Here is a 14674-nt window from a genome sequence, read left to right on the forward strand (position 1 = left end):
GTGGGGCCTCCATGGAAACCGTGGAAAAAAATGTCTGGGCCCCATTTAGGCTGCCCAGGTGACACCCATCTGTTTCAGCTGTCTGGTCCTCTTCCAATGTTCCTGTTGCCTGGTCTTCATTTGGCATTGCTGTGTCACTGGCCTCTTCCTTAAAAATGCATAAACGTAAAATAATGCATATTCATATATTATTAGTTCTAAACTGCAATAACGATCTTACTTTAAATGTTCTTACCTCTCCATTCATCTGTACCACCTCTGTTGTTATCTTCATGAATACCATATCCTTGGCATCACTGTCATCCAGAAAAGCCAGGTCTTTAAAACGCGGGTCAAGTGCTGAGGCACAGTGGAGAGTGCCTTCAAGATATGTATAACGGCCATCAAAGTCCTGTCTGAATCTGTCTTTCATATGGGAAATAACCTCTAGATCACTCTCATCTCATTGGAATTGTCTCTGCAATTTGGCTTGGATTGGAGATATAATAGAGATGGTGGGATTTTTTTCCTCACTGAGGAGTGTGGTTGCCACTTTCAGAGGTGACATTAATTTGATGATCTCTGGGATCAGTGTCATGTCATCTTCTGTTCAGCAGGGTGTTCAGCACAGCAGGCTGCTGCTCCCAGAAACGCTCCAACATGTCGAGGGTACTGTTCCATCTGGTGGAAACGTCATGGATGAGCTTGTGGTTGGGCAGGTGTAACTGGGTCTGTATTTCACTTCAGTTGCCTTGGGGCTTTTGTGGAAAAAGGAGACAAGCTTCCTAAGTTTCACCACCAGCTCAGAGACACTGTCCACCTTAAAGGCTTTTTGAGATACCAAGTTCTATGTGTGGGTAATGCATCTCACATGTGGGTCCATCTTGGCACCAGCACCAGCCAGGATCATGTTTCTGGCGTTATCCGTGCCTAACGCAGGGCTCTTCTCTTCAATCTTCCATTCGCGGCAAACATCCTGATGTAAAACGGCTAGATTATTTCATGTGTGAGCCTTGCTTGTCACCGTCGTTGAGATTCATAGGCTGATTCTTAATGTCCGTGTGTGATTAAAAGAAAGTTTTGTTTTGTTTCAGAAAAAAAAAATTTGCGAAACCCTTTGGATTATATTGATAAAGGTGATCTTCTTCTGTAGAATCACAGTGCTGCTGTAATCAATAATGTAAATCTAACTCAGAGATTGGACTCTAAATGAGTACAGGACAAATGATGATTATATGAAAACATAACCGACATCACCAAACCATCTTTTTCCTTGTTTGCCTGGCTGCTACAACTTAGTTACAACAGGCCAAAACAAAGTCTAACATTAAAATGTCATGGGTCAAGAGCTCAACTAAAGCAAACACTCATCTCCACGATGGTGGTTTAAAAATTGTGATTTTTGCTTGTTATCATCTGGTGTCTTCAATAATGGTCAATTATCACTCAATTTATCACTTAATTATCTCATTAACTTTAACACCGCTTCAGTGGGTGGAATAAAAAATATGGCAGGACTTTTACTTTCTGACCCCTGACACCTCTGAATGAAAGCAGATGTGGGTCAGGGACAATCGTCATCACCATTCAGTTTGTATGTGTTTTTATAGGTACCTGTTTGGACAGGAGGTAGAAGGAAATGCATTTGTGATGTTTGGTGTGATGGACGGTGAGAAGAAAACAAGTATTCATGCATCTCTTCAAAGAGTTCAGGTGAGAAATGAAACAAGTTGGGATCTATCTAATTTCTCTTCACCTAGAAGATGAAGTAAATAAAACATAAAAAAAAAAAAAAAAAAAAAAAAAACGTTTTTACTGCGTCTTGTAGACTGATGTTAATGTTTTTCTCATATATGAATAGATAATGAAAGGTGAAGGTACTGCAGAACTGACCAGGGAGATGATCACTAAGACCTTTCCAAACATTATCGAGCTGGTTGGACAATCAATCTATGTTTCAGTCAGTGTTTTAACAGAGAGTGGTAAGACTCAATCTATATACACATTTACGTGCATATGTGTGAGTGTATATGAGAGGTTGATCATGTGTGTGTGTGTGTGTTTCAGGCAGTGAAATGGTGGAAGCAGAAAGGAGAGGCATTCAGATTGTGACGTCACCGTACACCATCCACTTCAAAAAAACACCACAATTCTTCAAACCTGGAATGCCCTTTGGCATCTTGGTATAAAACAGTAGCTGATTTTACACATTCAACTCCATAAATTACTAAAAATTAATAAAAATTAATAAAATTGGCATTCTGGTAAAACACACCATATCTACTGTTTACACAAGCAATTGCTTTTACAATACTATTTAAGATACCATTAAGATACTGTTAACTTAGCTAACAGAATTTTGTTATAAGAACGTTTTCTAAATAGTCAAAGTTGGTTCTGGGAACATTAAAAACGCCCATTTTTCTTGATGTAAGATGAACCTTTTTATAAGGTATAACGTTCCTCAAATGTTCTTTCAACTCAAATTTGATCTAAAATTCAACATTGTAGGAACATTGATTTGTAACATTCCAAGAACATGAAAATGTTCCTTAATGTTAGTAGAATGTTATTTAAAGGTTAGGATGATGTTCCTGAAACATTTTTTTTCAATCATTCAAACACCTGCTGTGAACAAACACTGAAAGAAAGAGAAATAAGAACACAAGAATCACCTTAGATGAACGGAAGATAAAAGACATTAAATCACTGAAGATCTGATTAAACAACTCCACAAACAGCATTACCAGCTTCACTTATTACTAACCAGAATGACTTTATTTCTGTGACATGTACAAAAGCTCTTATTGAAAATTAAAAGAAGTTTAGATGTTTCATTTGAGGTCACCATCATGGAGGTTGCTGGTTGCTTTTAGTTGAGCTCTTGACCCCTGACTAGTGATGTCTGGTTCGCAAGCGAATCTTTTTTTTTAACCGGTTTACCAAATCGGTCTGAATCATTCCAAACACTTCACATCTCCAGTATCGCTGATGATGTCATTACGTCAGAGCGTAAAAGAACCGGTGAACCATTTTTTTCAACCGGTTTATTGAATCAAACCGTCCGAAAGAACCGGTTCGCGGAAAAGAAACGAACTTCATATCACTACCCCTGACTTTTATAGAGTTGCTTCTTTATTTGCATTTGCAGATGTTTCAAATGTGATAGAAGTCGTTTAAAATCAACACACTTAGACATCAGCACTCATCATACAAACCTCAACAATGGTGACAAAAAAAATCAGCTGCATAGTTTATTCATGTTGTAGTGCATGCTGGGAACCATGAATGCTGGCGTTGAAGCGTGTCACCATTGTTGTGTTTCATATGCTGAATGTTGATGTCTGTGAGTGTATACTTGACACAAAACATAATTTAAACAAAAAGTTAATAATGATAGTCTTACAAATGATCTTTTCCACATTGATTGAGTTTGACGCAGCCTTTTAGTTGGTTATTTTCTGCGAACCAGTTTTTTCCGACAGTTCGGTTCAATAAACAGATTGAAAAAAGCGGTTCACCGGTTCTTTTACGCTCTGGCGTAATGACGTTGTCTATCGTGGGCTGGGATGAAAAAACGTAACACATTCAAATATATAAAGTCAATAATCATAACATCAGTCAACTAAAACATTATAATCTGAGGCATTTCTTACAATTTAGTTTTGCATCAAAAGCATCCAAACACATGACATATACAGGCAGTGATGTGCAAACAAAGTTTTACAGTTATAAAGTGAATAAATTTGTCTTCATCAGAGCAGAAACCATGATCCTCTTACAGTACGATTTATTTGTAATTAAATAAACTTACGTTTCGCCAGATTGGCCCCTCATTCTAGTCCTCTTATAGCATCAGTTGTCCTAGTTAGCCGGTGCTGTGATGTTACTGTTCGGTAGCTTCAGATCACACGCTGAATCACGCATGCGCAGTATCATCAGCTCATCGGTTCTCAAATCGGACACGTCCGAAAGAAACGGTTCTCGGTTGTGTACTGATGATCCAAAAACCATTGCAACCGATTCTACCCGAGAACGAGATTGAGATTCGAGAACCGCGAGAGCGATTCAAAAGGAGTCGCTTGTTTGCTCTTGCTGTAGTTATCTTGATATCACCTTGTTTAGAAATTAAATAAACTGTCCATGGATTATTTATGAAATAAATGTTTCCAATCTTTAAAAAAAAATTAACTTGAAAGCACAACTGCACAACTTTCACTATATTGCTTTTTAAAATAACATTAATATAGAAAAATAAATTTGTAGAACTATTTCTGAACATTAGTTTGATCTGTGTACAAAATATTGTGTTCATGTTGGCATGTAGTTTATTATGTACAGTATTATTGAAGACACCTGATGATAACAAGCAGAATCACCAAAGGAGAAAATCACTATTTTTAAGCCACCATCATGGAGATCAGTGTTTGCTTTAGTTGGGCTCTTGACCCTTGACTTTTTGTTATTAGGTTTTGTTTGGCTGTTAACTGAGTTATAACAGCCAGACAAGCAAAGAGAAAAGATTATTGTGTGGTGTTAGTTATGTTTAGAATTATATTATTGATTCTATAGCAGAAGATCAGCTTTTTCAACACAATCCAAAGAATTTTGCAATGAATACATATGGAGTTATTCAGTTACTCCAACAGTTACTCCAATGCATGAATACATAATGAGCTTAATTGTCTTAGTAATTTCCTTTATTGTCACTATTATTATTTTATTTATTTCTTTTCTGTTTTTATGTTTTCTAATGTTCAGAGTAGCCCAAACAAAATCTAAAAAGTCAAGGGTCGAGAGCTCAACTAAAGCAAACACTCATCTCCACGATGGTGGCTTAAAAAAATTATTTTTCTCCTTTGGTGATTCTGCTTGTTATCATCAGGTGTCTTCAATAATGCTCAATCATCACTCAATTAATCACTTAATTATCTCATTAACTTTAACACTGCTTCAGTGGGTGGAATAAAAAATATGGCAGGACTTTTACTTTCTGACCCCTGGACTTTACACCTCTGTAAATAACATTCTACTAACATTAAGGAAACTAGACATTTTCATGTTCTTGGAATGTTAAAAATCAATGTTCCTACAATGTTGAATTTTAGATCAAAATTAAGTTGAAAGATCGTTTGAGGAACATTATACCTTATAAAAACCTTCCTGTAACGTCAAGAAAACTGGACGTTTTTAATGTTCCCAGAACCAACACTGAATATTTAGAGAACGTTCTTATAACAAAATTCTGTTAGCTGGGTATGTACTTAAGAACCTGAAAGGTTGTAGATATATATAATAATTACATTAACTTTTGCTCTGGATTCTATAACAGGTCTATGTAACAAATCCTGACCAGACACCTGCTGAAAATGTTGAAGTAGAGGTCAATCCTGAAGTGCGCAGAGGTCATACAAAAGCCAATGGCATTGTGAAGTTTAACATCATCTCTGTGGAAGGATCTTCTACACTGGAGATCACTGTAAGACCTGCAAACTCAACTAATGTTCAGTCAGTTTCACTTGTGTACTAGTGAAAAAGTAACATATATGTTAACATACGTCAGTTAACATACTGTTTGTTGAACAATCAATGGAGTATATTGTACACAACACATTAGAAAACTAATTTGTTCTTTTCAGGCAAAGACTAAAGATCCACAATTAAGAGATGAACAGCAGGCAGTGAAGAAGATGACGGCTCAGGCTTATGTTCCCAAAGACAACTCTAAGAACTACCTGCACATCGGCATTGATGCAGCAGAGTTTCAGATCGGTGATCAAATGACAGTCAATCTGAACACTGGACAAAGTCAAGGAGTCAAAGATCAAGATTTCACATACATGGTAAAGATTATGGTTATTTCTTATTCAGCTGCAGCACATATGTATTCATTTATTATGTCAATATTTATACCACAGCTTGTGTTTGAAATCGTACAAAGTGCTAAAGTCTTTTTTACTTGTTTGTCTCATTTTCAGATCTTGAGTAAAGGTCAGATTGTTCAAGCAGACAGGTTTAAGTGGAGAGGACAACCTCTAGTGGTTCTGTCTCTACCTGTAACCAAAGACATGGTGCCGTCCTTCCGCTTCGTGGCTTATTACCATGTGGGCTCATCTGAGGTGGTGTCTGATTCAGTCTGGGTCGACATGAAGGACACGTGCATGGGAACGGTGGGTCAACTATGACAAGAACTTACTTATGTGCCTATAGCAACTAGGTCTGATTAAATGTCTCTCGTTTTAACAGCTCAAGCTTCAGGTGAAGACCAAGATGAATACTTATGGCACAGGAGATGAGGTTCAGCTGCAGATAACTGGAGATCCAGGAGCTCGAGTTGGGCTGGTGGTGGTTGACAAGGCTGTGCATGTCCTTAACAAGAACAGACTCACTCAGACTCAGGTGAAGGACCTTCTTCAAACGTCATTGTGAAAACATCTCATCTCACTGTTTCTAGCATAAAACATATGTTACTGGTGTCTTTTTTGCTTCTCCAGATCTGGGATGTCATAGAACAACATGACACCGGCTGTACAGCAGGAGGTGGAAGGGACAGTATGGGGGTTTTCAGTGATGCAGGTCTGATGTTTGAGTCACACACCGCAGGAGGAACAAACACCAGAACAGGTTTCTTTTTTTTCTTCTTCTTCTTCATTTATTTCAGCTCATGGAAATATAGCTTTATTCACTGAACACAGAGATTTCTGAGGGTTATTTTCAGGGGTGCATCTCTGATCTTATAAGCCAGGTTACCACACACTGAGTGTTGGGTGATGAATGGTGATATATAGAAAACACATTTTGACGTAAAACTAGCATTCTGAATGTTTATAAATGTTTATGTTCATTACAACACATTGTCATAATTCATCAGGAATTGTGTAAATAGGGTCAAGTTGTGACCAGGTAAGTGTCTACAATATACATCCATTTAGAAGGTTTTAGAAAGTGACTTTGTTCCTCATTGTGAAGGAACACCTTCTTCAGTTAGCCTAGCTCAGTCCCAACTAACAGAATTTTGTTATAAGAACATTCTCTAAATATTCAGTGTTGGTTCTGGGAATGTAAAAAAAGGTCCAGTTTTCTTAACGTTAGAGGAACATTTTTAAAAGGTATAATGTTCCTCAAATGTTCTTTCAACTTATTTATTTATTTATTTATTTATTTTTAATTCAACATTGTAGGAACGTTGATTTGTAACATTCCAAGAACATGAAAATATCCAACATTGGAAATATCCATTCTAATGTTAGTAGAATGTTATTTAAAGGTTAGTATGATGTTTCTGAAACATTCTTTCAATCATTCAAACACCTGCTGTGAACAAACACTAAAAGAAAGAGAAATAAGAACACAAACTACAACTTTCTTCAGCCACAGCCTGATATATTTTTTTTTTTCTGTATTTGCTACTTTATGAAATTAAAATGCTGTCAAACACAACCAATTTGAAATATAGCTGCAAGCAGCAATTGCGAGGCCAAGCACAAAAACGGCACAATAAGCCAGCCAACATGGCTGTGAGCATCAGACCAACTGCAACAGGGAGCAATTAAAGACCTATTAAGATAATTTTAGGCAAAAGAGCATGTAAAATACAGCATTTTAGCACAAAATTCAAAATGGTCGACAGCCAAAATGTCCAATATGGAAAAAATTGATATCATACAACTCAACATGATGCCCTGAATTTATGATTTTTGGACAAAACCATCAGAAGTTATAAGCAAAAATAGCCATTTTTCATATCTCCGCACCAGTAGGTGGCACTGCTTCGAAACACTGCATGATGCCTCAGGTCATGCTTGTGGTGTTCTCAGCATGACCCAAGGAATCTACTGAGACCAGTTCCATTACAATTGGTTAATATAGTCAAAAGTTATTAGCATTTTCATAAATTTTGTTATAACTTTTAACCACAAGGTGGTGCTGCGACAAAATTTTTTGAGTATTGTAAGGGCATGGTGCCAAAGACCCATACCAAGTTTCGTAACGATATGCTAATGTGTTCGTAAAATACAGCATTTTAGCACAAAATTCAAAATGGCAGACGGTAAAAATGTCCGATATGGGAAAATTGGATGTCATTCGACTCGGCATGATGCCCCGAATCTAACGAGACCAAATGTATGATTTTTGGAAAAAGCTATCAGAAGTTATAAGCAAAAATACACTGCATGATACCTCAGGTCATGCTTGTGATGACATGTATCAAATTTGGTTTAAATATGATAAAGCGTTGCGGAGATACAGCCTTATGTCCAGATGTCCAGTTTGTGTCTTTTTCAAAAATGGTTTAAGGAATCAACTTGAATTCCATAACTTTTTGTCGGCATGGTCTGAAGATGATCTGGTTCAATTTTCGTGAAAATCAGAGGAAAGGCCTAGGAGGAGTTCAAAAAAGTAGGTTTTTCAGAAAATTCAAAATGGCGGAAAAATTTTCATGACGGAAAATGACGTCATAGGGTGCAACCGATTCGTCTTGAGCCAAGGAATCAGAGGGGAAAAAAAAAATTTCTATCCCTTACGGTTCAAAAGTTATTAACATAAACATGAGCGCAACTTTGGACAGCTGGTGGCGGTAGAGGGATTGAGTTAGAGACTCCAAATTTGCTATGGACAAAGGTCAGAGTGTCCTCTAACTGTGTGCCAAATTTCACAACTTTTTACCATACGGTTCTATGGGCTGCCATAGACTTACAGAGCGGAAGAAGAAGAAGAAGAAGAAGAAGAAGAAGAAGAAGAAGAATCGAAAATAAAAATAAAAAGAACGCCAACAGATACAATACGTGCCTCCGAACCTTCAGTGCTTGGCCCCTAATAATAATAATAGGAACGCCAACGGATACAATCGTGCCTCCGCACCTCCGGTGCTTGGCCCCTAAAAATATGAATGTTTTCTGCAGGTCCTCCGAATGGAGTTAAAAGAACTTCACATTGTGACGGTCTCTCAACGTTCTGGGAACGTTACTAGGTGACAGGTTACCCTGGTAGAAATTTTGCACTCCCAGAACATTCTCAGAACTTCGACTGGTATTAAGGACGTTGTCTAGTTACATTACCAGAACGTTCAGAGAGTTTGGGGGACGTTATTCGGTGGACCTTCAATGAACATTCAGGATGTTTTGGGAAACAACTTTTGAAAATCCTTCAGATTACATTGAAAAAGCTGATCTTCTGCTGTAGAATCACAGTGCTGCTGTAATCAATAATGTAAATCTAACTCAGAGATTCGGCTCTAAATGAGTTCAGTGATTCAAGTCTAATAATGATTAAATGAAATCCTCTGAAAAGAAGATCAGCTTTTTCAATATAATCCAAAATATTTCACAAAAGTTGTTCTGAATAAATAAATAAAAAAAAAAAAATCATTCTTTTAGGCACACAGACATCAAGAATCAGCCTGTGAATCTCAACGACCGTGACAAGAAACATATTCTGATCAACAGATCATTAGAAAACAAGCTGCTAAAAAGTCACATGAAAACAGAAAAAATAATAAAATAAAAATAGTGAGAATAAAGGAAATTACTAAGACAATTCAGCTAATAATTTATTCATGCAGTGATGGGAGCCATGGATGAATTTTGATTGGTGGCTCCCAGAATTCATTGCAACATGCTTTATTATTCTCACCACTGTTGAGATTCACAGGCTGATTCTTGACGTCTGTGTGTTTAATGAGTGATATTTTTTGGATTTGGTAACTTTTTGTGGAAATCCTTTGAATTATATTAACCAACATCACCTGATCATCTTTTTCAACAGCCCAAACAAAATAAAATATTAAAAAGTCAAGGGTCGAGAGCTCAACTAAAGCAAACAGTCATTTCCACGATGGTGATTTTCTCCTTTGGTGATTCTGCTTGTTATCATCAGGTGTCTTCAATAATGGTCAATCATCACTCAATTAATCACTTAATTATCTCATTAACTTTAACACTGCTTCAGTGGGTGGAATAAAAAATATGGCAGGACTTTTACTTTCTGACCCCTGGACTTTACACCTCTGCCCATGTAGGGCCACATGGTTTAGCCCAGATGAAATGAACATTGTTCAGAGTGCACACTACAGGCTGTTAAATGTAACACTGAATCAGTGTTGGATTTAATGAGATAATTAAGTAATTAATTAAGTGATTATTGAGCATTATTGAGCATTATTGAAGATAGCTGCTGTTAACAAGCAGAATGAACGAAGGAAAGAAAAACAAGAAGAACAGAAAAAATCAAAAACATTAGAACTACAACTGACTTCAGCCGCAGCCTTAGATGAAAGAAGACATTAAATCTCTCCAGATCTCAGCAGAGAATTAAACAACTCCATATACAGAAGCTCTTATTGAGAATTAAGAGGGTTTTTTTTATGTTACCATCATGGTGATTAGTGTTTACCTTAGTTGGGCAGTTTGACTTGTCTTTGTAATGTTAGAATTTTTCTGGTTGCTGTGATTGAGTTTGTTGTAGCATAAAAATAAAAAGAGAAAACACAATCTGATGTTTCATAATATGAATGGCCTAATTCACTGATCTTATGACTGATTTAACATATGCAATATCTTACAAATTTTGCATTATTTTGCTTTCCATACATTGAGATTCACTCACAAACATACATCAAGAATCAGCCTATGAATCTCCACAATGGTGACATGCTTTTTTTTTTTGTTACCATTGTTGAGATTCATACGCTGATTCTTGATGTCTGTGTGTGAGCTGTGAGGACGTTTTGCTGAGTTTTATCATTGTATTTCTAAAAGAGAACCAACACAAACTTAACATTTTATTCTTACAAATCTCAGTCATTAGATCAGTGAATTAAGCTACTTCATGACAATTATATTCTTATCATAAAGCAGCTGATCACATTTTCTCTTGTCATTATTGCTGTAACAAACAGCTACAACAGCCACAGAAAAACTAACACTAAAAAAGTTAATAGTCAAACTGCCTAACTAAAGCAAAGACTGACCTCGATCACGGTGACATCAAACCAAACTATTATTTTCAACAAATCAACATTTCAACATCTAAACCTCTGTTAATTCTCAATAACAGCTTTTGTAGATGTCAGAAATTAAGTCAATCTGGTTAGTAATAAGTGAAGCTGGTAATGCTGTTTGTGGAGTTGTTTGATCAGATCTTCAGAGATTTAATGTTTTTTATCTTCAGATGATTTCATCGAAGGCTGTGGCTGAAGTTGTAGTTCTTGTTGTTTCTCTGTCCTTCAGTGATTCTGCTCAATATCACCTAATTATCTCATTAACTCCAACACCGATTTAGTGTTACATTTAACAGCCTGTAGTGTGCACACTGAGTAGTGTTCATTTAATCTGGGCTAAACCATGTGCTAAACAAGGGTGTGCTGATTGAGAGGCGTCTGGCCAGCAGGACCATGACAGTTAAGTGGTTAACCCCTTAACTGTCAAGGTCCCGCTAGCCGGATGCCTCCCAACCAGCACACCCATGTTTAGCACATGGTTTATGCACTGTTTAAGGCAAACACAAGCTCAATGGGCGGGAAGCGTGAGCATTTAAAGGGGCCGCAGCCTAAATCGGCTCATATTTAATGATGTCCCAAAATTGGCAGTTAAAAAAATGAATTACAAAAAAAAATCTATGGGGTATTTTGAGCTGAAACTTCACAGACACATTCAGGGGACACCTTAGACTTATATTACATCTTTTAAATGTGCCCTAGAACTTTTTTTTAAAAGATGTAATATAAGTCTAAGGTGTCCCCTGAATGTGTCTGTGAAGTTTCAGCTCAAAATACCCCATAGATTTTTTTTAATTCATTTTTTTAACTGCCTATTTTGGGGCATCATTATAAATGAGCCGATTCAGGGCTACTGGCCCTTTAATTCTCGTTCTCCACGCTCACGGAGCTCGCACTTGCCTTGAACAGTGCATAAACAAAGTTCACACAGCTAATATAACCCTCAAATGGATCTTTACAAAGTGTTCGTCATGCATGCAGCATGCATGCGTTGAATTATGTGAGTATTGTATACTGTTATATTGCTTACATTTGATTCAGAATGAATTTGAGGCTGTGATCCGTGGCTTACGGAATAATGCTACACTACTGGAGAGATTTATAAAGAATGAAGTTGTGTTTATGAATTATACAGACTGCAAGTGTTTAATAATGAAAATAGCGACGGCTCTGATCTCCGTGAATACAGTAAGAAACAATGGTAACTTTAACCACATTTAACAGTACATTAGCAACATGCTAACGAAACATTTAGAAAGACAGTTTACAAATATCCATGGGCGTAGGTTTAGGGGGGGACGCTAGGTACTAGTCCCTATCAATATTTTGAGATGACAAATTTGTCCCCACCAATATTTAGCAAGCTCCTTTGAACTGCTATTTGGATATTTGCACTGGTTTTTGGATCGATTCTAACGGCCAGGACGACGACAGTACAAGAAATGCCATAATTTGATTGGCAGCGGGGTATCTGACAGGCTACACGCGCGGGCCGGGACTACTTTTGTGCTTGCACTAGCAGCGAGCGGTTCGTGTGTGTGCGTGCGCGCATGTTGACGATGCCAACGGTAAGTTACCAGGGCTGTCTCTCTGACACATACAAAGGCCAGAGTAAAAACATTTTAATATTCCGGGTTTTTTGCCCCTTTTTGTACTTTGTAGCTGCCACCCAAGAAGAAGAAAGGGGACATAAGAAGCAACCTATTGACTAAAGATGAAAATAAAGCATCCAACTGAAGCCCAAAAATGAAAGCAGAAGATCATAGAAAATAGGCTAGTGCTAAATTACAAAAAGGGGAAAAATTTTCAGTCTTTGCTGAGACATTATGATTATTATTATTATTAGGCTATTATTATTAGTATTAGTATTAGTGTTATTATTATTATTATATATTGCCCAAGCTTATTTACCCCATAGCCAGCTCTGCTAATGGTCAGCTACCGGTACTTTCCCACACTGTAAAAAAAGTCAGTAAAATATACAACAAAACACCGTCAAATTCCAACGGTAATGGAGCGTAAAACCAAAAACTTCCTTTTACTGTATTAAATAGATTGAATAACCGTTAATTGTGAGACTGGATAAAACTTTGTTTTTTACTGTAATAAAATTAAAATTATAAATATTTTCTGTGAAAACAAATAAATATGCATACATTTTACAATTAAATATTGTAATGTTGAAAATGTCTAAAAACCTTAGATTTTATGGTATTATTTGAGTAAAACTACATCTTTTGGGGTTGTGCACATTGGAATTCACAGTATAAATCTGTAGATTTTTAAGCAAACAAAAACATTCATTTTTACAGAAGCAAGATGTTAAAAAATCCCACTAAACACTGGACGTCGGATAGACGTGCAGATCATGTCTATATTAGGTCCGTCGGTCCATGACCATTTCTGAACATCTATTCGACGTCCAAACTACACAGTTAAAAAAAAAACCTGTCAAATTTACGGTAAAATACCGGCAGCTGTGGTTGCCAGGAATATACCGTGAAAAAACTGTGGAATCTGTAAAAGACAATATGGTATACTGGTTTTGTAACCCTAAATTTTACAGTAGACAATGTATTTTTTTTTACCAAAATCATGGTAGAAAAAAACAAATATATTTGTCAATTATACAGGTCCACTATTTGGACGTCCAACCATGACCCAACTTGGATGTCATCTTGACGTTCAACATTTGACCTTTGAACGGGGTAATTTTTTTGGACGTCATTTGGACGTCAATAACAGATGCAGGAAATTGACATAATTAATATGTTATATTTGTTTTATAGGGCCTATCAACATGATTAATACATGAAAAGCTCAGATGCAAAAGCCTCTAAGTGCCATCTGAAATTTTCTTCTAGAATTATCATTTTTATCAAGCTTGTATATTTAAGTTCAATAATTTCACTTAAATGGCAATGCAAATTACCTATTAATTGTCATTTAAGTGAAAGTACTTAACTATACCACAGCAAAATCCCCAGTGTCAAATTAACACCCAAAGTGAACATAAGAGTCCATCTTACCAGGTGTTAAAAAGTAACACTGAGGCAGTGTTAAAGTTAATGAGATAATTGATTGATGATTGAGTGATGATTGACAATTAGTGGAGACACCTGATGATAATAAGCAGAATTACTGAAGAAACAACAAGAGAAAAAGAGAGAGACACAACAACTACAACTGACTTCCAGCCATTAAACATTATTACACTTATTATTAACCAGTTTGATTTGATTTCTGTCATACATCAACAAAAGTTCTTACTGAGAATGAACAGATGTTTAGTGTTAAACATGTTAATGTTTTAATGAAAGGTTAGTTTGAAGTCACCATGATGGTGAAAATCATTTCCTTTAGTTGGGCTCTTGACTCTATTAAAATTAATTTATCTCTGGCAGCTCCAACTTTGTGTTTGTAGAATACATTTGTTATGGCCAGAGAAACTATGATCTGAGCTGTGTTTCCCAATAGTGATGTCAGCCAAAGTTGAGCAATTTGGGTTTACAATGCTTTGGGAATCACAGTCATGGTGGTTTTGTTTAGATGCTGATATAACAAATGTTATATCACTTATTCTAGGTAAATGTGTTACCACTTGAAATTCAGAAGAACTTTTACAAGCTGAAGAATTAAAGAAAAACAAAAAAAAAAAACACACACACAGACATCAAGAATCAGCATATGATTCTCAAG

At 36.5% G+C, this 14674-nt stretch overlaps 1 protein-coding gene across 2 annotated transcripts in view; it reads left to right on the top strand.

Annotated features, from left to right (window-relative positions):
• Positions 1–14674, top strand: part of LOC137031494 (complement C3-like) — a 162281-nt gene that overhangs the window by 20464 nt on the left and 127143 nt on the right. For both annotated transcript variants that reach the window (XM_067402480.1, XM_067402481.1), the window contains exons 8-15: positions 1590–1692; positions 1841–1961; positions 2047–2162; positions 5312–5458; positions 5619–5822; positions 5958–6149; positions 6226–6378; positions 6474–6603. In XM_067402480.1, the coding sequence (XP_067258581.1) occupies positions 1590–1692; positions 1841–1961; positions 2047–2162; positions 5312–5458; positions 5619–5822; positions 5958–6149; positions 6226–6378; positions 6474–6603 (1166 nt within the window). The remainder of the gene's footprint in view (positions 1–1589; positions 1693–1840; positions 1962–2046; positions 2163–5311; positions 5459–5618; positions 5823–5957; positions 6150–6225; positions 6379–6473; positions 6604–14674) is intronic.

The sequence above is a fragment of the Chanodichthys erythropterus genome, chromosome 12 (genome assembly GCF_024489055.1).
Source record: "Chanodichthys erythropterus isolate Z2021 chromosome 12, ASM2448905v1, whole genome shotgun sequence".
Lineage (NCBI taxonomy): Eukaryota > Metazoa > Chordata > Actinopteri > Cypriniformes > Xenocyprididae > Chanodichthys > Chanodichthys erythropterus.